This window comes from Heteronotia binoei, chromosome 11, assembly GCF_032191835.1.
Source record: "Heteronotia binoei isolate CCM8104 ecotype False Entrance Well chromosome 11, APGP_CSIRO_Hbin_v1, whole genome shotgun sequence".
Lineage (NCBI taxonomy): Eukaryota > Metazoa > Chordata > Lepidosauria > Squamata > Gekkonidae > Heteronotia > Heteronotia binoei.
In genome coordinates, this window is record NC_083233.1 from 83,117,982 (window position 1) to 83,144,690 (window position 26,709).

General features: G+C 52.2%; 1 protein-coding gene across 1 annotated transcript; it reads right to left on the reverse strand.

Annotated features, from left to right (window-relative positions):
- Window positions 1–1,232: 1,232 nt before the first annotated feature.
- Window positions 1,233–26,350, reverse strand: TRPV4 (transient receptor potential cation channel subfamily V member 4). Its single transcript, XM_060249774.1, has 15 exons — window positions 25,974–26,350; window positions 22,985–23,157; window positions 21,829–21,981; window positions 18,549–18,689; window positions 15,953–16,251; window positions 13,625–13,804; window positions 13,188–13,346; window positions 9,789–9,881; window positions 8,492–8,565; window positions 8,184–8,349; window positions 7,057–7,123; window positions 4,868–5,184; window positions 3,966–4,093; window positions 2,190–2,311; window positions 1,233–1,396 (listed from the first exon to the last, which is right to left on the reverse strand). The coding sequence occupies exons 1-15, from the start codon at window positions 26,348–26,350 to the stop codon at window positions 1,233–1,235; spliced, it is 2,613 nt and encodes an 870-aa protein (XP_060105757.1).
- Window positions 26,351–26,709: the final 359 nt, after the last annotated feature.

Genomic DNA, 26,709 nt, shown 5'->3' on the forward strand with positions numbered 1-26,709 from the left:
TGTGAGCCGCTCTGAGTCTCTGTTTCAGAGAGAAGGGCGGGGTATAAATCTGCAGTTGTCTTCTTCTACAAGTTTAGAGCCCAGTGGCTTCTGCTGAGGTTGCTCCCTCTGGATTAGGAAATACCTGGAGATTTCGGGGTGGGGGAGCCAGGGGGGGGCAGGGTGTGGAGAGCGGGGATAATGGCCTCCCGAGCAGCCATATGCTCCAGGGGAACTGATCTTTGCAGTCTGATTATAATAACGGAGGAGAGGAAGAGGAAGAAGAGGAGTAGATTTGATTTATACCCCACCCTTCACTTGGAGTCTCAGAGCAGCTCACAATCTCCTTTCCCTTCCCCACAACAGACACCTTGTGAAGTAGGTGGCGCTGAGAGAGCTCTGACAGAAACTGCTCTTGAGAGAACTGCTCTGAGAGTTATGAGTGACCCTAGCAGCTGCATGCGGAAAGGTGGGGAATCAAACCCGGTTCTCCCAGATAAGAGCCCATGCACTTAATCACTACACCGAACTGGCTCTCATGAAGGATGGCGACGTTGATGGTGTAGCTGGGCTCTTAAGAAGCTTGTGTGAGGGGGGGGGGTGCATCTAGCCAGAGACTTGGCAGTGGGGGAAGATATTTGGGGAAAGTCCGGCTGAGGCCTCTTCTCTCCAAAGCTGCCCCTCCTGTGCAGAAACCCTCAGCTGCTGGGAAAGCAAGACCGGCACCTGGGGACTTTGCTTTTTATTACTAAATAAATAGAGAAAAACTTTGTGCAAAACAAAAACTCTGTGTAGAAAGAAAGGCCACAGCCCTTGACAGAAGGGCCGGCTAATGCCCAAAGTCCTGGCTTTGCTTCCAAGGAACATTCTGGAAATTTGGCACCTGCTTGCCCATTTGACTCATCTGAGTTAAACAATACCTTTGGGGGTAGTTTTAGCCCTGCCTGCCTATTCCAGCCTGACGAGTGCACAGACGGTGCCATTTCTCTGTGTTGGTCAAATATGGCATCCTGAGATCAACTTTTTTTTTTTAAAAAGTGCATTCCTCACCCACGTGGCAGGGTGCCGATAATATAAGGGCAGGCACACTCTTTGCCCATGTTTAAGTCTGGGCTGCTGATTGGCACGTGGGTGAGCGAGATGGAAGGCACAGAGAGAGAGCTCGACTGGCCTTGTCCACTGAGGAGACGGAGCCCCAGGGGAGGCCGGGCTTGCTCAGGAGTCAACCAGCCTGCCCACATCTGTCCCTCCCCTCAGATATGGGAGTCTTCCTTTCGCCAGTTCTGGGGGTGGCTACTGCGCTGGAGGCCATCGTGCGCTGGGGAAGAGGCCAGGCTGTCCAGGGGGACCACCACCTCATCCGGCTGAGCGCTCTTGTTCAGCTCCACCACCCGCGGTACCACCGTAGACCAGCGATCTGCACCACAGAGAGAGAGAGAGAGAGAGAAAGAGGACAGTCATCAAGACGGAAGGGGGGATTCTCACCCCACTCAAGTCTCTGCAAAGCTGCTGTGCCCCAAATTGCGCTACACGTCCCAGATGGAAGAACCAACCTTGTGGCACCACCTGCAGCAAACCAGCTGCTGAAGGCTGCTCACCTCCCCCCTCCTCACATCTGCCTTAAGTCCCATTGAGAAAGGCGGGACAAGGAACGGAATAAAGTTGCTGGTGTTATTTTCGATTTCTATCCCACCCTCTCCGCAAGCAGATTCTGCATTTCCAACTCCACATTTCCAAGTTGCATTTCCAACTGTGTAACTAAAGCAAAATATGAATCTTCAGATATCCCCTTCCCCCCTGCAGTGCCAGGCTCTCTAAGCCTCAAAGAGAAGCCCTCAGGGCAGAAGGTAAGACCGATGGCCTGTAGGAGCAGGGCCTTCTCGGTGGTGGTGTCTTGCCTATGGAATCCATTTTAGGCACCAGCTGACCATATGCTTGTTTTCCACGGCTGTTAGCAAGCATTAGTCGTACAGTAAGCTAACAGATTCTTTTCCAAGCAGCAGGTTTTAGAATGGTGAATACTTGTGTGGGGTTTTTTTACTGGTATAATGAAGTTTACCTCCAGTGGTACCTTTAAGACCAACACAGTTTTATTTCCCAGATTCTTTTTTTTTTTCTCTCCAACATTGTTAATCCTCAAGTTTCCCCCTCACAGTCGAATGTGGAGCCCTGTCAGAAGGTGGAAACCTCTGCTCTTTCCGGCCCCTCACCTCTCCGCAGTCGGCCCACCGTGTGGGAGAAGCCATAGTAGTGGTAGGTGTCGTTCTTGCCCGGGTCTTCGTTGATGATGCCCAAGTTCTGATTCCAGTGTGACCAGTTCACTTCGTCCACCCTGGCAAGAGAAGAACAGGACCCTGAGGAAAACACCAGCTGGACTCACCCCACAGGACAAAAAGGCCGGGCCAGCTGCCCACACTTCTCCCCCAACCACCTAAAAGGCCTCACTCAGCTCATTTAAAGACTGACTGGATGTGGCAACAGGGCAGCACACTAAAGCTCTGAACATATTGACTCTGGGAAGACCCCTCTCAAACATTCCGGCCCCAAAGGATCCCACTCTTGTGATTTAAGGTTGGCCCCAAAGTTTCTTAGCTCTGGGACACTTCTATGGGCCGGGCAGCATGTCAGACATCCCGCTGGAGGGCATAACATTCCTTCAACAGGGGTGGCTAAAATGTGACTTGGAAGCCACATGTGGCTCTTTCACACAGACTGTGTGGCTCTCATACCACCCTGTCAGCTAGCTTGGAGAAGGCATTTCCGTCTTTAAATCACTTCTTCAAGCCAAGCCAGCCAGCAGCTCGGAGAATGCATTTAAAGTTAAAGTTGCTTTCTTTCCACCTCTTCCTCCCCTCCCCCATCTATCTTCCTTCCTTCCTTGTGGCTCTCAAACATCTGATGTTCATGTCTTGCAGCTCTCAAACATCTGATGTTCATGTCTTGCAGCTCTCAAACATCTGACATTTATTCTGTGAGGCTCATGTTAAGCAAGTTTGGCCACCCCTGTCCTAGAATGTGGTCTTAGGAACAAGCCCTCCAGACGGTCTGCTTTCAAGTGTGTTAAGGAAGCAGGATTCTATCTCCTCGACCAAGACAGTAATAGCAAACAGGTGTCTTTAGGGTTTGTAGAATCTTTCGGGATCAAGTGCCATGTTCTACTGTCGCTTGTTTCAGCCAGAAAAATCAGCTGTAGCTGAACATGCACTTCAAGAAGGAGACCACGTCATCCACTTTGAAAGAACTGAAGTCCTTTCTACGGTCTCACATTATCATACCCGCCTGAACAGAGAAGCTATTGAGATTTACAAACACCAGCACAATTTTAACAGAAAGGAAGAAGGCATTTCCATCCACCAATCTTGGTACCCAGCTCTGCAAAACACCCTACAGGCTATAAATTGCAGGAAGTCTCAGAACCACCAGCAAATTCCACAGAACAATCAGCACAGTCAACAACCATCTTCCTTATCTTCACACCCCTTCCAACCTTCCCAGCAATTAACACAGAACAATGGTCACATTCAACAGCCAGTTTCCTTATCACTACCCTTCCAGGAAGCCCCACCAAACAATGGGCACATCCACAAACCAATTGCCCTTTCATCACACCCCCTCCAGCCTAGAAATAGCAGCTCTCCAGCAGCCCTGGCCCCACTCAATGCACAGCAGCCAAGAAGGTCAGAGCGCCTGCTCCGGCTGCAACCCCACTGAGGATGTTCTCCGCAGCTGAGAAAGAAACGTCTGGAAGGAAAACTTTCTCCAGTAGAACACGGCACTTGAGCCCGAAAGATTCTACAAACCCTAATGATGTTACCAGCCGTGAAAACCTGAAATCTTTGAAAACAGTTGTCTCTTTGGCCTGCTGAAATCTCGACAGCCGAAGGCTGCTGGAAACCTTCTTGAGGAGGTGAAGAGCAACCAGAAGTGCCTTTGCATCCATGACTCCAGCAGCAGCCACCTCTTTTCCCTCCGCACATCATGCCCACCTGAAGCACCACCTCCGGTCTGGGGTCCCGTCCAAGGCCTTCCCAACTGTGACCATCTCTCCAGATCGGAAAGCTTTTCTCATGAACACGGGGAAGGACCTCTCAATATCCAGGATGGTGGTAGCCCACTGCATGGAAAAGGGAAGGGAAGCATTAGGCCAAGTTGCTGGAAACCAGGCCCCAGATTCAGCAGGAGCTCAGAGGAGCACAGCTCCTGAACCTTTCTGACAATTCCCCCTCTTCCTCCCCGCCCACCTTGTCCATTGAATAGCAGGTGCAGCTGCACAACAATCCCTGGATTAGGAGAGTGGGCGGCCAGCCAGCCACCAGGGGCTTTGCCACGCCCCCAGCAGCCCTCATTAACCCCCAGAGAAGCCCACACCACCCTTTCTCCTCTTCTTATGGGATTTTGGGCTGCAGGTGGCTTGCTGGCCTTTTGACAGGGGGGTGGTGGTGGCAGGAGAGCCCCAGGCAAGAGAGGCCTGCTTGGGCTAGCTGAATCTCTAGCCCGCCCAAGCAGGCCTTGCTCACCCAGGGCTCTCCTTTTTTGCATTGGGTTGTTTTTGGCTGGGGGGGGGGGTCATATGCTAATATGTTCATGAGCTCCGCCACCTATTTTTCTACAAAACAGGACCCCTGCTGGAAACAGAACCCCTTTGCATCCACTGTTGGTCTGAATTTGCCCCGAGATCCACATGACACAGCTCTGAGACTCTCTGCTGTAGCTGAAGGTCCCTTGGTTGGCTTTTATAGACTCACGACATGGGGGCATTTGAACGATACCAAGGTGGGCTGTACAACTTCTGGAGGCCCCTTGGGAGGTTTATGTGCGGAGCACTGCCCACAGACCCAAATCAGGGCGACTTCCCCCCTCCCCTGGTCCCTCCCAGCCCGGCCTCTACCTGCAGCTTCCAGATCTGCTTGCTCTCCTTGGAGACCTGGCCCACCGTCTCCCCCATGAGGGCAATCAACATGTTAAGCAGGAGGACAAAAGTCAGGATGATGTAGGTGACGAGGAGGATGACGAAGACCCCGGGGTACTTGGCGTTCTCGATCATCTCCAGGTCCCCCATGCCGATGGTCAGCTTGAAGAGGTCCAGCAGGAAGGTGCTGAAAGTCTTGCTGTCCCGGCAGGATGGGTAGGCAGGGACCGTGCAGTTGGGCCGGTCCTCGGTGCAGGCCTCGGTGCTGGGACACGGGTTCAGCAGAGACACCAAGGCTGGAGGAAAAGAAGAGGCGGGGATGCTGGGCAAAATGGCCGTGGTTGCCTAGCAACCCCCAACAGCCCCTGAGAGCTCAGTGGGCATTCGTTCCTTAAAGCTACAAGTGCTGTTTCTATTATTTTGGAGCGTTCCCCATCACCCAGAGTCCTAGTTTTAATTTAGGTGTTTTATATATATATTTTTAAACAAACTTGGGACTTTGTGCAGAAATCAGCCTGCTTCGTTCCTAGCTCCATTTTGCAGTTCTATTAATCGGGTCATTTTGTAGAAGAATAGGTGGTGGAGCTCATTCAGGGATTGTTATACATCTGCACCTACTTTTCAATGGACAAGGCGAGGAGGAGGGGGGGGAACCCTCAGAAAGGTTCAGGAGCTGCGCTCCTGTGAGCTCCTGCTGAATTCAGGAAAGGAAAGTGTTGTGTCCTAGGCTCAAATGGGAGAACTGTTACTTTTGGAGGGAAGCCGAACAAGCCAGAGCTTGAACTCCACACCAGGGTTCCAGAGAAGGCCTAAGCATGCCCAATCAGGGGAAGGATTGAAACATAAGTAGCCAATCAACATCCAGGCTCATACTGTACCCTGATAGGCTCTTAGGGCCCTGTAAATAGCCAATCCGTGTAGATAGTTAAGGACCAATCAGAAGGGGGCAAGAATTGTATAAAGGAGCGGGAAGTTTGAACAGAGCTCAGTGTGTTGTGTGTGTGTGTTCCTGAAGTAAAGCTTGCTGAAATCACTCTCCGACTCTGGTCTCTTACTGCACCGACCCCAGTACATTACAGAAAGGAAAGGTCCCCTGTGCAAGCACCAGTCGTTTCCAACTCTGGGGTGACATTGCTTTCGTGACGCTTTCATGGCAGACTTTTTACGAGGTGGTTTGCCATTGCCTTCCCCAGTCATCTACACTTTCCCCCCAGCATGCTGGGGACTCATTTTACCGACCTCGGAAGGATGGAAGGCTGAGTCAACCTCGAGCCAGCTACCTGAAAACCCAGCTTCCGCCGGGGATCGAACTCAGGTCGTGAGCAGAGCTTAGGATTGCAGCTTTAACATTCTGTGCCACGGGGCTCTTTTTAAAGGTAAAGGTAGTCCCCTGTGCAAACACCAGTCATTTCTGACTCTGGGATGACGTTGCTTTCACAACGTTTTCGCGGCAGACTTTTTTACAGGGTGGTTTGCCATTGCCTTCCCCAGTCTTTTACACTTTCCCCCCCAGCAAGCCGGGTCCTCATTTTACCAACCTCGGAAGGATGGAAGGCTGAGTCAACCTTGGGCCGGCTACCTGAATCCAGCTTTCGCTGGGATAGAACTCAGGTCGTGAGCAGAGAGTTCAAATCACAGTACTGCTGCTTTACCACTCTGCGCCACGAGGCTGCTCTACTGAATTCAAGGCCTGCTATTAATCATATCCTTATAGCAGTTTGGAAAGGGATATGCTGACCTGAATATAGCGTTCTTTAGTAGCTTATATTTTACAAAATTTATTGTGTGAGTCCCTTGCTTGATGCCAGTCCTTCTTTGCAGGGGTTTTCCTGCAGCTCCATTCTGCCAGTGGTGTCCCTTCCCTCCCACAAGAGCCTCACGTGACAAGGAAAAGCTCCTCGTGCCAGGGGAAAGCGTCACCCGTAGCATAACAGATGTGGCAGCGTGTCAGAGCCAATATTGCACTCACAGGATATTCTTTCTTTTGAAACCCCAGCACACTTTACACCTGGAACCGTTGCTGGGGAGAAATGAGCTCAGAGGGCTCATCATGGGAAGGGAGGGAGGGGGCAGAGGTCAAAGGGCTTTCGGCACAGGTGTGGCAGGAACCACCATTTTGAAACAGAAACCAAATGAACCCAGCAGGCAGGCCTCGGCGGCCGTATTACCTGATGCATAGCCGATCATGAAGAGCACGTAAACGAGCAGAAACCGGAAAAGGTCCTTGAAGAGGATCTGTGATCAGAGAAGAGACAGAGCTTCAGCATGAGACTATAAAGAAAGCCCTGCTGGGTCAGACCAGGGAGGGTCCATCTAGTCCAGCCTCTTGTCTCACACAGCAGACAACTAGTTCCTCTGGAGGTCAAAAAACAGGGCAGGGAGGCCGAGGCCTTCCCCTGAGAAGAACATCAGAAGAGCCCCTTCTGGATCAGACCAGTGAGGATCCATTTAGTCCAGCCTCCTGTCTCACATAGTGGCCAACCAGTTCCTCTGGAGGGCCAACCACAGGGCAGAGAGGCCAAGACCCTGAGAAGAACCTCAGAAGAGTCCTGGATCAGACTAGGGAGGGTCCATCTAGTCCAGCATCCTGTCTCATGCAGTGGCCGACCAGTTCCTCTGAAGGGACAACAACAGGCAGAGAGGCTGAGGCCTTCATAAGAATATCAGAAGAGCCCTGCTGGATCAGACCAGTGAGGGTCCATCTAGTCCAGCATCCTGTCTCACGCAGTGGCCAGCCAGTTCCTCTGGAGGGCCAACAACGGGGCAGAAAGTGCAAGGCCTTCATAAGCATACTAGAAGAGCCCTGCTGGATCAGACCAGTGAGGGTCCACCTAGCCCAGCATCCTGTCTTCTCACGCAGTGTCCTATGGATGGCCAACAACTGAGCACAGAGGCCGAGGCCTTCCCCTGATGTTGTCTCCTGGCTCTGGGATTCAGAGGTTGATTGCCTCTGAACATGGAGGTTCCCCTCAGTCACCATGGCTGTAAGAACATATGGAGCATGCCCCATAAATCCTGAGGGCACGGGAAAACCACTGCATGGAAAGGCAGCTGCTTCTTGGGATCTTTCCCAGGACCTGTGACTTCAGACACGCTTTACAGTATCTAACCCTGGGCCTTACAAAGAGTAGCCTTTTGAATAACCCCTACTGGGCAGCAGATTCCACCCCTCCACGGCAGAGAGGCAGATTGTCATTCCCAGAACAGCCAGCAGAGCTCTGAAGAAGGCCCCGGTACCGATTACAGGCCAGACCTGTGTGCGTCTCCAGCCCCGCCCCGCCCTGGGTCCCCTCACCTTCTGGATCATGATGCTATAGGTCCCCGTCAGCTTGAGGCCCCGGGTAAAGTAGAGGGCATTCATCCAACCCAGCACCAACGCAAAGACCATGACAGCCAGGTAGGCCTCGATGCCTGCCAAGTACAGGGCGGCTGCCACCAGCACCAGGACCGAATAGATGAAGCTGCAGGTGACAAGGCCACCGAGAGGTCAGTGGAACGTTGAGGGACGTCCCACACTAATAGAAGGTGAATTCAATTGCAGCGCTCCAGGCAGCAAGCACCTGCCCCGACACTCTTCTCCTGGGACTTCTCTCTTGTACTTACTAGAGCAGCTGGAAGGAGCCGTCAATGAAGAAGGAATTCACCCCCGGGCACTTCTTCATGAAGAGGTCCTTGATCTGGGGGAGGAGAGAAGGTGTTCAGGCCGCCAAGTAACGCTCCACAAACCTCACAGAGGCCACCGCTATGAAGACTGGATGTAGGAACGGAGAAAGCTTCCAGAGGCGACTGAGTGGGGGGGGAGGGCTGCATGCAGAAGGTTTTCAGACGAAGGAAAAGAGTGGGGGCTCCCTTAACTTTCAACAGAGCAAGGTGCAGGAGGCTGAAGCCATGGGAAGTCTGGTTTCAGGAATGGCCTCCTAGTCAGAGAGTCCTGGAGGTAGCCACCAGGGCAACCGCATTCTTTACTTCAGAACTTTTCTATGTTGTCTCTCCAGGAGATCTCAAGAGAAAGGACAGGCAGCTTGACTACTGCTGCTGGGGCCGGGACTTGGTGACTAGCAAGCCTCTGAGACTGTGGTCCTCTGCATGAAGGGAGCCCTGACAGCTACCTGGGAGGCCCACACAGAGGAATCCAAGCCCCAGCCGTCTCTGGCAAAATCCCTTCTGGGGGGCCTTAAAGAGCTCCTCTCCTCCAGAGCCTGGGCCACCCATTCAGCACCTTCTCTAGCTTCAGAGAATCCACCGCCCCTCTGCAGTCACACCTCTGGGATCGGAAGGATTACAATCTTGCTTTCCCCCCAAAAAACCACAAGTGAAGGCAGGACCAGAACCAGTGGGTTGAAATTAAATCAAAAGAGTTTCTGGCTCAACATTAGGAAGAAGTCCCTAACCGTTAGAGCGGTTCCTCAGTGGAACAGGCTTCCTCCCTGGGGAGGTGGTGGGCTCTCCTTCCTTGGAGGTTTTTCAACAGAGGCTAGGTGGCCATCTGACAGCAATGCAGATCCTGTGAATTTAGGGGGAGGGGTTTGTGAGTTTCCTGCATTGTGCAGTGGGTTGGACTAGATGACCCTGGGGTTCCCTTCCAACTCTAGGATTCTATGACGTATCCAACATTCTCAGGCAATCTGGATTCCCCATTCCCAATTTTCCTGCAGAAGGTGGGCATTGACATTGACATGGCTGGCAAGCCTGGTGGCATGAGGATGCCTAGGCATGCCCGACTGCACGGGGCTGGGATTGAGGGATACCGAGAGGAAAAGAAGCCTAAAAGAGAAGCGGAGTGCCACGTGTTCAATAGAAGGGGCAGGTCCCTCTTGTAAGGAGAAGGAAAGACCTCTTCTACAAAGAGAGGGGCCCAGATCCTGGTGTCATGATGGGAGGAGGTCTTGCTCACACTCACGTTTGTGAAGAAGAAGAGGATTCCAGTGAAGAGCGTGACAATCTCCCCAGCCAGCCGCAGGTAGTCCGTGGTGGTGATGTATGGATACGGAGGCTGCAGGGGGAAAAGAGAGAACTGAGAAACCCACCCAAATAACCTATGGAATTCACTGCTTCAAGAAGACAGCTCCAAGAGGGGATTGTATCAACATCTGGAGCAGAAGTCCATCAGTGGCTATTAGGCACAAGGTACAGATGGAACACTCTTCCCGGGGCAGTGATGCTCTGAATTCTTGGTGCTTGGGGGGTCACAGTGGGAGGGCTTCTGGAGTTCTGGCTCCACTGATGGACCTCCTGATGGCACCTGGGTGTTTTTGGCCACTGTGTGACACAGAGTGTTGGACTGGATGGGCCACTGGCCTGATCCTACATGGCAGTGAAGCTCTGTGTTCCTGGTGCTTGGGGGAGGCAACAGTGGGAGGGTTTCTGGAGCTCTAGCCCCACAGATGGACACTTGGGTTTTGGCCACTGTGTGACACAGAGTGTTGGACTGGATGGGCCACTGGTCTGATCCAACATGGCTTCTCTTATATTCTAACCTAGGGCCGACTGCTGCCTTGAAGTTCCCAGAAGTCCCAAATGATCAGTGACTCTTGAATGTGAGAATTGCCATCCTGAATATATGAAGCTGCCTTCTGCTGAATCAGACCCTCAATCCATCAAAGTCAGTCTTGTCTACTCAGACTGGCAGGGGCTCTCCAGGGTCTCAAGCTGAGGTTTTTCACGCCTACTTGCCTGGACCCTTTTGAGTTGGAGATGCCGGGGATTGAACCTGGTACCTTCTGCTTACACATGAACATACGAAGCTGCCTTCTACTGAATCAGATCCCCCTGGGTCCATCAAAGTCAGTATTGTCTACTCAGACTGGCAGAGGCTCTCCAGGGTCTCAAGCTGAGGTTTTTCACACCTACTTGCCTGGACCCTTTTGAGTTGGAGATGCTGGGGATTGAACCTGGGACCTCCTGCTTACCAAGCAGATGCTCTGCCACTAAGCCACCGTCCCTCCTGGCTCCTCCTGCAGAGAATTCATGCACGGCTAGCTATCCTGTGCTAGTCTAAAGTTCCCTGCCTCTGAACATGGAGGTTCTATCCTTGACTACCGCAGCCATTGGCAGGCAGACTTTCCTTGTGTTCCTCTGAAATTTCTTTCAGGTCACACTTGCTCGGGGCTCTCTTGACACCCAGAGGCAGCAGGTTCGGCAAGCAAAGTAGGAAGTGGAAAAGACGCCTCATTTGACTTGCCTGAATCCTGCCTCCATGGACCAGTGCTTGAATCATACAGAAAGAGAGATTTCCCCCCCTCAACTCACCCCCTTATGGATCTGCAAGACAAAGACTGGGGGTAAATATAGCCAGCACCCCCGCCCCCCTCCCAGGCTGCACCTGCACCCTGCGCACCAACTTTCCCAACTGTGGGCGGCCCCATTTCACTGCTGTGCTGATGGCAGACTTGGCGGCTGAGTATTAAGATTTCTGAAGTGCTTGAAATGATTAATCTTCAAAATGACAAATTAATGGCTTGCGTGCTTTGAGTGTAAGGCTTTTCGCACCAAAGCTGAAACACATCATCCTCTCATGAAAAGAAGACGGTTTGCACCCGCTTCCCAGGCGTTTTTAGCCCCTGGGCACACAGCAAGGACGAGAGCCAGGCCTCAGGCAAGCCTGCCCTGGAGGGGTGCAACGTCCCCTCTGCCCATCACATTCTGATCCCTGCTCTAGGGAGCTCAGGGCAGCCTGCAGGGCTCTCCACAACAACCCTGTAAGGTAGGTCAGGCTAAGAAAAGTCACTGGCCCAAGGAGAGTGTGGCTTGTAGATCAGATCAGAGTGGGGCAGCCCCGGCCCAGCACCCAAACGCATGTTTCTCCTCTTGCAGTCTGCAGCCTCAATTGTAATAGCCTTGTCCACGTGTCACGGTGAATGCGCAGACATGCAGAAACCTATTTGTAAGAGCTGACACGTGTTCACAATTCAAATTAAAGGAGGACCAAAACGTGAGGTTTTTTGCTCACATGTTGAGATGCACATGCACTGAACCTATGTTCAATGCACATACAAAAGAAGAAGAAGATATTGGATTTATACCCCGCCCTCCACTCCAAATCTCAGAGTGGTTCACAATCTCCTTTACCTTCCTCCCCCACAACAGGCACCTGGTGAGGTGGGTGGGGCTGAGAGAGCTCTCCCAGAAGCTGCCCTTTCAAGGACAACCTCTGCCAGAGCTATGGCTGACCCAAGGCCATTCCAGCAGCTGCAGGTGGAGGAGTGGGGAATCAATAATAATAATAATAAATTTATTTTTGTATTTCGCCCTCCCCCGCCAAAGGCAGGTTCTCCCAGATAAGAGTCCTTTTACCTTCCTCCCCCACAACAGACACCCTGTGAGGTGGGTGGGGCTGGAGAGGGCTCTCACAGCAGCTGCCCTTTCAATGACAACTCTGCCAGAGCTATGGCTGACCCAAGGCCATTCCAGGAGCTGCAAGTGGAGGAGTGGGGAATCCAACCCGGTTCTCCCAGATAAGAGAGCTCTGGCTGACCCAAGGCCATTCCAGGAGCTGCAAGTGGAGGAGTGGGGAATCCAACCCGGTTCTCCCAGATAAGAGAGCTCTGGCTGACCCAAGGCCATTCCAGCAGGTGCAAGTGGAGGAGGGGGGAATCAAACCCGGTTCTCCCAAATAAGAGTCCACACACTTAACCACTACACCAAACTGGCTCTCAGGAGACAGACATCCCGTCAGGTGGGCGGGGCTGAGAGAGCTCTCACAGAAGCTACCCTTTCAAGGACAACTCCTGCGATAGCTCTGGCTGACCCAAGGCCATGCTAGCAGCTGCAAGTGGAGGAGTGGGGAACCAAACCTGGTTCTCCCAGATAAGAGAGAGATGGCTGACCCAAGGCCATCCCAGCAGGTGCAAGTAGAGGAGTGGGGAATCAAACCCGGTTCTCCCACGCACTTAACCACTACACCAGACTGGCTCTCAGTTTGCACCAAAGCAAGATCAAGTACATGGATGGTACCTGTATTCACTGTAACTTGTGAACTCAGCTCGTAAGTGCGCTAAGCCCATTTTAAACTATTGAACTGCAAGTGGAGATGGGAGCTTCCTAGCCGCATGCTGGATCTGCCCATTCACACGTGCAATTCAACCCTTGCTGTTTCAGTCACAAGAGGATGAAACGTTTATGCCTCTGTGAGAGAACTATTGCAGAGCAAAGAGAACAGAAGGCAACTGGTTATGTGTCACACTTTTGACCAGTTTAGCAAAGTAGCCTCTACGTTCTGGGGGAGGGACCAATCACGGGCTTGCCTGAAGCCCAATTCCCCCCTGGACATCCCTCCCAACCTGGTCCAGTGGGTACTCACGATGCCCTCCAGAGGACGGTAATAAGACACAAGGGTGAAGATGACCATGGCACAGAGGTAGGACACAACGCTGATGTAGAAGGAGACGGCCCCGAATTTGCGCCACTTGTCCCGCAGGAGTTCATTGATGGGCTCCACAGCCAACATCTCATGGCGATTCTGGGTAGAGAGTGGCAGACACCCTGAATGTTCATGAAGCTGCCTTCTGGATCCAACCATCACAGTCGGTACTGTCTGCTCAGGCCGGCCGCAGTCGACCACCTGAACCCTCTACCTGAAGATGCCAGGGATTGAACCTGGGGCCTTCTGCACGCCAAGCAGATGCTCTGCCACTGAGCCACAAAAAGAGCCCGGCCAGCCACACAGCAGGAACCAGGAAAGCAACGTTCTGCAGAAGCCGTCACCACCACACTTACTCCAGCGCAGCCTGGACTCACCTCAATCTTGCTGTTGTAGACCAAGATTTCCAGCACGGACACCTCCTCCCCACACGTGTCCAAGGAGGACAGGTCATACAGTGAGGAGTACACAGGCCCATAGGCCCAGTCCTTGAACTTGCGGGAGAGGTGCCGCGCGTCCTCATCCTTAATCTCCCGGCGGATGATGTGCTGGAAGATCTGCAGGGGAGAAGAGACGCAAGGTTTGGTGGGAGACATCTTGGCAGCTCAAGGTCCCCATGTCAGGAATGGGGATAGCAGTGAGGTAGGAGGCTGCACTGACTAGGCTGGACTGGGGTGGGAGGAGAGAGATCAGGGCTCACAAAATGGGTCATAGGCAGTGTCCCCTCTAAGCTGAGTTGGCGTGAGCCAGCTCACAGGTTTTTAGCCTCCAGCTCACACCTTTTTGTCTGAGCTCAGGAAGGATGGCCCCAGAGCACACTGGCTGATGCAGGAGCTTCCCCACTTTAATGCCAGCAGCTCACAAAGCAGAATTTTTGCTCACGAGACTCTGCAGCTTAGAGGGGATGCTGGTCATAGGAAAGGGCAGGAAAGAGGGGAGGAGGGGGTGCAAAGCTCTCTTTTCTATGCACCCTTCCAAGTTGTTTGCTGGAATTTGAATCACATGTTGCAATTTTTAAAAATGCACATTTCAGTCTTAGCATTTATAGCCTGAAAAGGCTCTAGAGTTGTTTTTTTTTTTTGGGGGGGGGGGGTTGTTTGTTTTTTTAAATCTGGATTGGTTTGCAAGATGACCTGGCTTCAGCACCTGCAACTAGAAAAGGCTCTGGGGGGAAATCTCTTTGCCTGAGACTCTGCAGAGCCGCTGGTGGTGGCAGTGGGGTCCTGGCGGCTGCCACCAGGGGGCACAAGCTTCTCAGTTGCAGCCTTCCTCTCAGCTCTCCTGCCATCTCATGTTTGCAAGGGCCGCTGTCCCCGTGTGTGTTTCCCACCTGCTCCACACCTTGCAAGGGAAAGACGCAAGGGTTCCAATGACTGCTAAGGAGAGATCCAATTAATTGCTGAACGAACTCTGATTCAGGTGCCTCTAGTGCCTCTACTTGAGCTTGTTCTGGGACCCCAGCCATCCCAAGCGATCCAGTTGAGTTTGCAACACATGCTCCAAGCTCAGCCCAGGACCCACCGGGGGTTCCTTCATCACACCATGAAACTTCTTCTACCCCTCCCCCTATTTATGGAACTCAAAACGCTGACATGGATACAGGAAGCTGCCTGCTACTGAACTAGACCATCAAGGTCAATACTGTCTGCTCAGACTGGCCGCAGCTCTCCAGGGTCTCAGGCGAGAGAAAGGTCTTTCCCATCCCCTTGCACCTGCTCATTGGAGCTGGAGATGCCAGGAATTGAATCTGAGACTTTCTGCATGCCAAGCAGATGCTCTGCCACTAAGCCACAGTCCCTTGCTCGTGGTTTCGTGATATTGATATTAGATTTATACCCCACCATATATATGGGGTGCTGGGGATTGAACCAGGGACCTTATGCATGCCAAGCAGATGCTCTGCCACTGAGCCAGGATCTCAGTTCATGGTCTTTCCCATCACCTCCTGCCCGGTCCTTTTAACCTGGGATGCTGGGGATTGAACCTTCTGCATGCCAAGCAGATGCTCTACCACTGAGCCAGGATCTCAATTCATGGTCTTTCCCATCACCTCCTGCCCGGTCCTTTTAACCTGGGATGCTGGGGATTGAACCTTCTGCATGCCAAGCAGATGCTCTACCACTGAGCCAGGATCTCAATTCATGGTCTTTCCCATCACCTCCTGCCCGGTCCTTTTAACCTGGGATGCTGGGGATTGAACCTTCTGCATGCCAAGCAGATGCTCTACCACTGAGCCAGGATCTCAATTCATGGTCTTTCCCATCACCTCCTGCCTGGTCCTTTTAACCTGGGATGCCGGGGATTGAACCTGGGACCTTCTGCATGCCAAGCAGATGCTCTACCACTGAGCCAGGATCTCAGTTCAAGGTCTTTCCCATCACCTCCTGCCCGGTCCTTTTAACCTGGGATGCCGGGGATTGAACCTGGGACCTTCTGCATGCCAAGCAGATGCTCTACCACTGAGCCAGGATCTCAATTCATGGTCTTTCCCATCACCTCCTGCCCGGTCCTTTTAACCTGGGATGCCGGGGATTGAACCAGAGACCTTCTGCATGCCAAGCAGATGCTCTGACACTGAGCCACGGCCTCTCTCCTTATTTTCAGAGCTTGGCCCCAAGGGACACAGTGGGGTAGCTGATGAGAGGCTGACCCTGGCGATGCACCGGCTCCCCCTCCTCCTGCCCCAGCCTGCCCGGCAGCCTCACCCCAATCTTGCCGGTCTTGGCAGCCATCATGAGAGGCGAGAGGCCATCGTTGTTGAGCAGGGCCTCCAGGTTGGTGTCGGGGAAGAGCTTGGCGCACTTCGTCAGCAGCAGGTTGTACATCTTGGTGACAAACTTGGTGTTCTCGTGGGTGTTGTCCGCAATCGCCACCAGAGCGTGGAGCACCGTGTTGCCACGTGAATCCTGTCGCCGCAGATCTGCCTGCTTGTGCGCATTCTCTGTCAGGTACTGGACGATGTGGGGCTGGTTGGTGCAGGCCGCCAGGGAGAGGGGCAGCTCACCTGGGCAGGAGGAGGCAAGAGAGACATGAAAGGCAGCCGGCAGGCAGGCAGAAGGCACCCTGGTTGGGCGCATCTTCAAGTCACTCCAGGCTGTAGCCGCCTGAACCCTTGACTGGATAAGGGGGCACACCCCCACAGCCCACCGCAGAGCTTTCCCACCACTCTGGCTGGCACAGGCAGAGGACGTAGAATCCCAGAATCATAGAGTTGGAAGGGATGGAGAAAGTAGAGAAAGAAGTCCTTTTCTCCTTTTCCCACAATACAAGAACTCGTGGGCATTCGATGAAATTGCTGAGCAGTCGGGTTAGAACGGATAAAAGGAAGTCCTTCTTCACGCAAAGGGTGATTAACATGTGGAATTCACTGCCACAGGAGGTGGTAGTGGCTACAAGCATAGTCAGCTTCAAGAGGGGATTGGATAAAAATACAGAGCAGAGGTCCATCAGTGGCTATTAAGCCACAGTGTGTGTGTATATGTATATGTGTGTGTGTGTGTGTGCAGACAGACAGACAGACGGACGGACGGACGGACGGATGGATGGATGGATGTGTGTGTGTATATGTATGTATATGTGTGTGTATGTGTGTATATATATGTGTGTGTGTGTATATGTGTGTGTATATATGTGTGTGTGTGTATATGTATGTATGTATATATGTGTGTGTATGTGTGTATATATGGATGTATATGGATGTATATATGTGTGTGTGTATATGTGTATATGTATGTATATGTGTGTATGTGTGTATATATGTATGTGTGTATATATGTGTGTGTGTATATATGTGTGTATGTATATGTGTGTGTATATATGTGTGTGTATATGTATGTATATGTGTGTATATGTATGTGTCTGTATATGTATGTATGTATATGTGTGTGTGTGTGTATATATGGATGTATATGGATGTATATATGTGTGTGTGTGTATATATGTGTATATGTATGTATGTATATGTGTGTATGTGTATGTGTGTGTATATACATATATTTGTGTGTATATGTATGTATGTATGTGTGTGTGTGTATATACACAGAGTGCTGGACTGGATGGGCCACTGGCCTGATCCAACATGGCTTCTCTGATGTTCTTATGACCTCCAGGGCATCTGATCCCACCCCCTGCACAACTCACAAGCCCCTCCCCCCACACTCCCTGTGACTCCTGCTCCAGGCCCAAAAGATGACAAAAAGAAAAACCGCAGCCCTCCAGGATCCCTGGTCAAACTGGCCTGGAGAAAAATTGGTGCCTGACCTCCAAGTGGCAAACAGCATTTCCCTGGGCTTGAAAGAAGGGGCCACAAGAACCCGTGGTTTGCTGTGCCAAGTGTAAACCTGAAAAAAACCCAGGTTTACACTGCGGCGTGGCAAATTGCAGGTTTCCCCCGTGCAAAATGGTGGTGCGCAGTAACTGGTGTGAAATGGCCAGCTTGCTCTGGAGAGAAATGGAAGCCTGGCGTGGAGCAAGGTTAGTGTGGAATCAGCCATAACGTGACTCCTTCACCCTTCCTTATTAGTCTGTCCCTTTTAAATAAGTTGTATCCCTCAGACCTAACATTCCAGCCTCTGCCCTTCTCCTGCGCTGCCCCCGTGCTGGGCAGTCTTCCCATAAACACAGACATGGCATCCATGGCATTGTTGGCAGTCTTGAAGCAGCAGCTGGACAAACACCAGTCAGGGGGGCTCTAGGCTGAGCCTGCATTGAGCAGGGGGTTGGACCAGATGGCCCCTCCCAGCTCGGCATGATTCTATGATTCTACCCCTGGCCTCTTCCCTTCCTCTAGAGCAGGGGGTAGGGAACGTTGGCTCTCCAGATATTTTTTTTGCCTACAACTCCCATCAGCCCCAGCCAGCATGGCCAATGGCTGGGGCTGATGGGAGTTGTAGGCAAAAACATCTGGAGAGCCACTGTTCCCCACCCCTGCTCTAGAGGCTCCTGCAAGACCTCCTTCTCTGCCAAGTCTTTGGTTGAACCCCTGAGCATTCCACCACTCACCTGATCAGCCAATGCTCTCGCTCACACCCATCGCGCACCCCTCACCTCTCCCCCTCCCTCCCTCCTGCTGCTACCCCCCAAAAAAACAGTATCCGTGTCCCTGCAGGTGTTCACAGCCCACCTTGCCGCAGCCCTCCTGGGGAGAGCAGGTTGCAGAGGGAAGAGGGCCGGGTCTGGAGCGGCCACAGACACATTCTAGCCAAGGAGTGGGTCATTCACAGCTCAGTCACCGTGCTGCACCGGTTCCAGTCCCAACCCTGCCAGCAGGGGACACCCTCCAAGGGCATCTCTCCCACTCACCAAAGTAGAAGTAGCCTCCCTCGTCTTTGGGCTGGAAGAAGCGGCCCCTGGCCTGCGCATGGACATCGGCGCCTTTCTCCACCAGCAGCTCCACGTAGTGTTTGCACCGTCGCTCGATGGCTATGTGCAGGGCTGTCTGCCCTGGGTGGGGGGAGACAACACCCACACAGCTTTTCCCACAGCCTCATTTCTCAGCCAAGCTGCACCCCCCCCCACACACACACACTGCTTCTTCCTCTTTTATTTTTTTATTCGATTTATATCCCGCCCTACCCCACCGAGGTGGGCTCAGGGCGGCTTACAACCCCACCGAGGTGGGCTCAGGGCAGCTTCCTCTCCTTTCCCACAGGGTCTGCCACCCCAACCCCTGGGGATTCTGTCCACGCACATGAAGACAGAAGCAAGTAGAAGTCCAGCGGGCACCTTGAAGACCAACAGAGCTTCATTCTGGGTGCCTGCGCACAAAGCTTCTACCCAGGATAAAACACTGAGGGTCTAGGTATCTTGCTCGTGGACTGCTGTAGAAAGAGCATTCCAGAAGAACAGGAGGGACCGTTTCGATGACTCCTTGGCTACAAGGGCATCGTCTAAGATTGTGGGGGATTCTGTGGTACCTTCCGGAGAGGATGGCCGATGGTAATGCAGTTTGGTGTAGTGGTTAAGTGTGTAAGAGCCAGTTTGGTGTAGTGGTTAAGTGTGTGGACTCTTATCTGGGAGAAGCGGGTTTGATTCCCCACTCCTCCACTTGCAGCTGCTGGAATGGCCTTGGGTCATCCATAGCTCTCTTATCTGGGAGAACTGGGTTTGATTCCCCACTCCTCCATTTGCACCTGCTGGAATGGCTTTGGGTCAGCCAGAGCTCTCTTATCTGGGAGAACCGGGTTGGATTCCCCACTCCTCCATTTGCACCTGCTGGGATGACCTTGGGTCAGCCATAGCTCTGGCAGAGGTTGTCCTTGAAAGGGCAGCTGCTGTGAGAGCCCTCTCCAGCCCCACCCACCTCACAGGGTGTCTGTTGTGGGGGAGGAAGGTAAAGGAGATTGTGAGCCGCTCTGAGACTCTTCGGAGTGGAGGGCGGGATATAAATCCAATATCTTCTTCTTCTTCTTCTTCTTTAAATCTAGCCAGCATGAATGCTCTTCTTTGGTGAGGATCAGTTAAAAAGAGGAAATAGGGAGCTAGAAGCCCAGGAGTCTGGGATAAACCCAGATAGCTTGGGGAGCAAGATTTCCAAGTTGCCTCAGTCAGACGTTGCAACTGGATATCTAGTAGTCTACGTTTGATGGATTGAAATACCGCAGAAGCAGAGGATAGATAAAATGCATCCAAGGAGATTCCTATGGATGTAATTTTCTTTTGGATCAGGGTCAACCATTTTGCTGCATGATGGTCCATCAGCATCAAAAAGGTGAAAGAATTCTGGTCAGAGTTAAATAAAAGATGCAGCCAAAACTGTTGGTTTTATACCTTACTGTATTCTTACATTAATGCCAAGAAAGGTCATCTATAAATCACTGCGGGTCTTCAAGGTGCCCCGACTGCGCTCACACTTTGTTCGACTGCTTCAGACCAACATGATGATCCTGCCTGCATCTCTGCACCTCAAGATCCTGCCAGAGAGGAGCTGTGTGTGTGTGGGGGGGGGGGCGGTTATACTGTAAGACTGCAGAATGTGAGGTCATTCACAAATTCAGAATTATTGGGGGGGGAGGGACCCAGGGCTCCTTATCTCACCACAGATGCTCATTTGGGGCTCTGAAAAATTTCTCAGCCCTGCCCTGGACGGCCCAGGAGAGCCCAATCTTGTTGGCTCTCAGAAGCTAAGCAGGGTCAAGCCCCGGTCGGTACTTGCTGGGAGACCCCCCCAAGGAAGCCCAGGGTCGCTCTGCTGAGGCAGGCCAGGGCAAAGTCGCCTTTGGATGTCTCTTGCCTTGAAAACCCCGCCATGAGTGGGCTGCAACTTGACAGCAAGAAAGGAGAGTAGGGAGCATTTCCCCCTCCCAGTCTAATCAAGCTGATTCCAATGTGCCTTGCAGCACCCCCACCCCCCCAGACACACACACACACACCCCGGCCAGAATGCGAAGGTCTCCATTCCAGGCAGCTGGGACTCTCAGAAGCACCTACCCTGAACACACACACATCCATCCATCCATCCATCCATCCATCCATCCATCCATCCATCATCTGTCTGTCTGTCTGTCTGTCTGTCTATCTATCTATCTATCTATCTATCTATCTATCTATCTATCTATCTATCTATCTATCTATCTAGCTAGCTATCTATCTAGCTATCTAGCTATCATCTATCTAGCTATCTAGCTATCATCTATCTATCTGTCTATCCATCTATCTATCCTATCTATCTATCATCTCTCTATCATCTCTCTATCTATCTATCTATCTATCTATCTATCTATCTATCTATCTATCTATCTATCTATCTATCTATCTATCTATCATCTATCTATCATCTCTCTATCATCTATCTATCTGTCCGTCTGTCTATCATTTATCTATCTATCTATCTATCTACCTACCTACCTATCATCCATCCATCCATCCATCCATCCATCTGTCTAGCATCTATCTGTTTGATTTTTTAGCCCGCCCTTCCTGTAGAACAGGCTCAGGGCAGGTTACATCACAAAAATAATCAACAGTAAAAAGCAATATAAGGCCAATTTATAATATATAAAAATCTAAAACTGCAGAGGGACAGAAGAGACCAGAAGGGCAGGTCCTCCCTCACAGACCAGGCCCAGCAGATCTTATAGCGCTGGGATGGAATGAAGGGGGGAGGCCGATAGCCAGTGACGCCCACTGAAAGCCTGGTGAAAACCTGTTGGTGTCTGGGATATTGCTGGACTCCAATCAAGCTGCACTTCTACAGAACTGGGGAATTCAAGCCACGGGAGCCTCAGCGTTCATTACAAAGCAAGCAGCCCCCCAGGTCTCCAGCCCCCCACCCTGAACCTGGGCTGGAAGAGCTGGGGGAAGCAGGCAGGCCTGGGGCCACAGCCGACAGCTGCATGGGGAGTTCTCAGCCTCCCCTTGCCTTGGCTGGTGGCCACAAAACAAGCCGATGAACTTACTACGGCACAGCGTCTTTCAGAATCCCAGTACGGAATCTGGGTCACGTCAGGCAGGATTTTACAGGAGCCGCAGGGCAGGGTCAGCCCTGGGGGAGGGGCTCTGGTTACCATGGCAGCCCTTGCCCAAACCCTGAACCCTGCCTGGGAGCAGCCACAGGCCTGGCCGTAGCAGATTCCCCACCTACCTCGGTAATAGACGTCTCGGAAGGGGGAGTTGATGAACTCCCGCATGCTGCCCGTCTTCTCGGCAATGTCCAGCAGCAGGGGGATGGTGTCGTTCTTGCCGTTGCTCAGGTTCAGCAGGGCCTTGGGGAGGCAGGTTTTCCCCGTTGAAGGTTCTGGAGGCGGGGGAAGAGAAAGAGGGGCAGAGGGTGAGGCAGCGACCTCAGAAGAGCCCTGCTGGATCAGGCCATTGAGGGTCTATCTTGTCCAGCATCCCGTCTCGTGTCAAGGCAGCCTTCCTGCAAGGCATGGTTTGCATCTGCACTGAGCATGCACAGAGTGCTGTTTGTCTGCTCCCTTGCTGGACACGTCTAGCTGCTCCAATAGTGGATGCATTTCTCACCCAAACACGCACATGTAAGGAATGCACAGTAAGCACATCTCTCAGTCTCAGCATTTCATTTTTTTTAAATGCAGTTTTCTAGTCCTCATTGACCACAGAGAAACCCCTGCAGGGAACGGCTGGTGCAGTCTGTGGCCGAAGACAAACAGTAGTTTTAAGAGAGCTAAAAGCAATCTGAATGAGAAATTTAACGTATTACTGGAATTTTTCTCTTAAATTTCTGATCTAGCCAATTCGGCTGCATAGGACTGTCTCATTTGTAGATGGTAACAGTTGGTACCTTCCCGCTCCCCTGCCTGGATTTACACCCTCTTGGTCTGACACCCCAAACTATTTAAACAGAGGGCTTCCTGTGGTGTACTTTGCCAACAAAACAGCTTTGGTCAAACAGGTGCTGCAGGTTTTAAAATAAATTAACCAGGAGAGAAAGTGGTTAAGTGTACAGATCCCAGGTGGCAAGCCCTCACTGAAGTCCCTTCAAAGCACTGTCTATCTCCAAGTGAGAGAGACCCCACCATGTCCAGGGGCTGCCCCTCCAACCTTTTTACTGCCAGACCCCCCCCCCTCCCCGACACCTGCTTGCGTTTCCCCAGTAAGTTCATCAAAATTCTCGCTCCCAAAGATGCAACGAGAGCGTGTCCCATGAAGCCAGTGTCTCTTGCACAGTGAAGTCTCCACATCAGTCCCTCGGCAGGTGCGTGCCCAGAGCCCCCTCAACCCCATGGGCAAATCTGCATCCCCCGGCAGCACCCTGCCAAGCCCAGCCCCTCACCCACCTCGAAACTCCTCATCCGTCAGGCGCTTCTTGTGGGTCAGCAAGAAGGGGAGGAGGCCGTCCAGGTCTGCCGTGCAGCCTCGCGAGACGATGTCGAAAAGGATGGGCCGGTTGAAGACTTTGAGGATGGGCGGCGGGTTGGGGGCAGGACCCTTCGTGCTGGGGGGCTTCTTCCTGGGGAAGAGGAGGAGAGTCTGGTTTTAAAAACCCTTGAACCAAACTATCACCTTCTTATTCTGACGCTCCTTCAAGGAGCTGAGGGGGACGCAGGGCGTTTCCCCTTCCTCTGCCTTTTCTTCACAACGACCCAGCGAGGTAGGAGTGGCAGAAAATGGTGCCTGGCCTAAAGCTGCCCAGCCCAGCAAGCTTCAGGGAGGGAGCGGGAGAGGGTCCCAGTTTGGGATTCTGACCGGAAAACCCTGCTGCCCACAAGAATCCCATAAAAGTCTGTAAATACAAAAGGCTCACTGAGTAGTATAGCCTAAAATTATATCATGCACCAGAGGAGGAGGAGAAGACAATGACAATATTGGATTTATATCCCACCCAAAGAAGAAGAAGAAGACAACGATGACAATATTGGATTTATATCCCCCTTCACTCCGAATCTCAGAGTGGTTTACAATCTCCTTTATCTTCTTCCCCTACAGCAGACACCCTGCGAAGTGGGTGGGGCTGAGAGAGTTCTCCCAGAAGTTGTCTTTCAAGGACAACTTTGCAAAAAGCTATGGCTGACCCAAGGCCATTCCAGCAGCTGCAGGTGGAGGAGTTCTATAATACACACTGTGCATAGATTGCAATTATAAACTGTATTCAGTATCAATACTTAGGAGCGACCCTGATGCATCTCTCTGTGCCGCTCTCTACAGACTAGACGCACGGTTGAGGTCAGCGTTTGTGACCTCTTTGCGAATGAACGGAAAGGTTTGAAGCTTACAATTGATTTATGATGCTGACAACGTGTGTTTGTTTTTTGTTGAATTTATGTGTATATATGCTCATAATTATTGATACAGAACACAGTTTATAATTGCAGTTTACTCATCATGTGCATGATAGAATATATATATATATATACACCATGTGGCTAATAGCCACTGACGGACCTCTGCTCCATATTTTTATCCAATCCCCTCTTGAAGCTGGCTATGCTTGTAGCCGCCACCACCTCCTGTGGCAGTGAATTCCACATGTTAATCACCCTTTGGGTGAAGAAGTACTTCCTTTTATCCGTTCTAACCCAACTGCTCAGCAATTTCATTGAATGCCCACGAGTTCTTGTATTGTGAGAAAGGGAGAAAAGTCCTTCTTTCTCTACCTTCTCCATCCCATGCAGAATCTTGTCACAACCTTGCTCCTGGCTCCACCCCCAATGTCTCCTGGCTCCACCCCCAAAGTCCCCAGATATTTCTTGAATCGGACTTGGCAACCCTATTCCTGCTACTTCCCCCAAAGGGGCAGAGGAAACTCTCAAAGGCTTTCCTCGCCTCCTCCTGGCCTCCTCTTCCATGTGGCCAGACAGAGTCCTCATTTGTCCCAGCGTCTGTGCCGGAGAGAGCAGAGGGGCGAGTCCCCTTCCTGAAGCAGGCCATTCATCCTGGTGAGCTCACCTCCCTCGGGCCTCGCCCCCCCGCCTCCCCCATGCCAAGACAGCCTCCGAGAGCGCGGCCACGGGAGGGGCACAACAGCACAGAGAGGTCTTTGAAGGGGGCACAGGGTGGGCACGGATACCACCTCTGGGCCACGCCCAAACAACCACGTCACTAGTTAGGGTGGGCAAAGGCTGGTCAGCACAGACAGGCTGCCTGGGAGTCTCACACTCTACCTGAGGAACTGACGTGGCCCAGCCCCAAGTTGGGAGTATTCGGGTCTTTTTTTGTAGCAGGAACTCCTTTGCCTATGAGGTCACGCCCCCCGATGGAGCCAATCCTCCTGGAGCTTACAGGGCTCTTCTTACAGGGCCTATTATAAGCTCCAGGAGGACTGGCTCCATCAGGGGGGCATGGCCTAATATGCAAAGAAGTTCCTGCGATGAAAAAACCCTGCAGAGGAGATGGGGAAAGCACTCTTCATACACTCAGGAATACTCCATCCTCACATCACACAGGGCTCAGCTCTTGAGAGCCTCTCAAACACCTTTGCCCAAAGGCCAGGGGAAAGACGAGCGACCCATCTCCCCCAACACAGCAAGGGTGGCTTCCCCAGTCCTGTTAAGATCACGCCAGAATACGCTCGCTTTGTGAGTAAGCAGACTTCGCAAACCAGGCCAATTCGTAGTGCTGCTTTGGAGATAGGAAAACACAAAGCAGCGTCGTGTCACAATGTGTCATAGACCCAGGTTCAAATCCTGAAATCTGCCAAAGAAGCTTGCTGGGTGATCTGAGGCCAGCCACACCGACTCCGCCTGTCCTTCCTCACAGGGCTGTTGTGAAGATAAAATGGAAAGCAGAAAACCGATGGAAGCCACCGTGGGTCCCCACTGGAGAGAAAAGCAGTGTGCAAAGCAAGGAAATCCCGAGATCGTGTCTCCCTTATATATTCGCATGGCATAACAGGCTTGTAAAAGCACTCCCAGAGGCCAGCTCTCCCATGTGCTCCTGCCCTGGAAATGCTGCCTTTCTTAGCACATTTATTTTGAAATAGAAACCGCAGAAAGCCACTTTTGAGGTTGTCTCCCATCCTCATGCTTGAAAAATGGAAAGGCTGAAGAGCCAGACGCCACGGCACAAGGCCAAGCGTTGCCTCCGAAGGCATCCGTCTTGCACCCCGATGATGCCCTGCTGACATGACAGAGACGTGTCCCTTGTGGGGTTTTAATTTTTTTAAAAAAAATCATCTACAGGGAAATCTTCTTTGGGCGATCAGGTCTCCAGTGCATTTTAATCCACTTCCCAAGGACCCCCAAATTGGCTGTGCGGCCAGCCCCACTCCTCGCCCAGGCAAGGGCCTCAGGACCCCCACCTGGAAAGCCGGCTGGGCTCCATACTCACTCGAGGACCCTCTTGCGCCTCCGCTTGTTGTCGGTGGGGTGGTGGTGGTAGGTGCCGTAGTCGAAGAGCGAGTCCATGGGAGCCTTCTTTGGGCCCGGCACCACAGACGACTCGTAGATGGTGGATTCCAGCAGATCCATCGGGTTCGGCACCCCTTTGCGGAAGGCCCCGTGGAATTTCATCCGCAGGTTCTGCTTGCCGTCCCCCGATCCTGGTGGGCTCCGGGCGGCCTCTGCTGAGGAGGAACCATCCTCGTTCTCAAAGAGGTTGGCCAGCGATGAAAGAGGGAATCCCTCATTCTGGGGGGAGGCTTCCTCATTTGGGGCCTCGCCGCCCTCGCCGGGACCAGGCTGAGGGGTGTCTTCAGAATCTGCCATGGCAGTTGGCATGAGGGGCTCGCTGGATCGTGGCTGACCTGGCAGGGAAGAAAAGGAGCCAAGGGTGAGGTAGAAGAAGATGATATTGGATTTATATCCCGCCCTCCACTCCGAAGAGTCTCAGAGTGGCTCACAATCTCCTTTACCTTCCTCCCCCACAACAGGCACCCTGTGAGGTAGATGATGATATTGGATTTATATCCCGCCCTCCACTCCGAAGAGTCTGAGAGCGGCTCACAATCTCCTTTCCCTTCCTCCCCCACAACAGACAACCTGTGAGGTAGATGAAGATATTGGATTTATATCCTGCCCTCCACCCCGAAGAGTCTCAGAGCGGCTCACAATCTCCTTTCCCTTCC

Excerpts from the sequence above, each read along its gene's own strand:
- TRPV4 (XM_060249774.1), bottom strand. The coding sequence starts at position 26,350 with ATGGCAGATTCTGAAGACACCCCTCAGCCTGGTCCCGGCGAGGGCGGC. Across the intron at positions 16,252-18,548 it reads GGGAGGCTACTTCTACTTTG|GTGAGCTGCCCCTCTCCCTG; the intron begins GTGAGTGGGAGA and ends CCTCCTGCCCAG. Across the intron at positions 4,094-4,867 it reads AGCAGATCTGGAAGCTGCAG|TGGGCTACCACCATCCTGGA; the intron begins GTAGAGGCCGGG and ends TTTTCCATGCAG.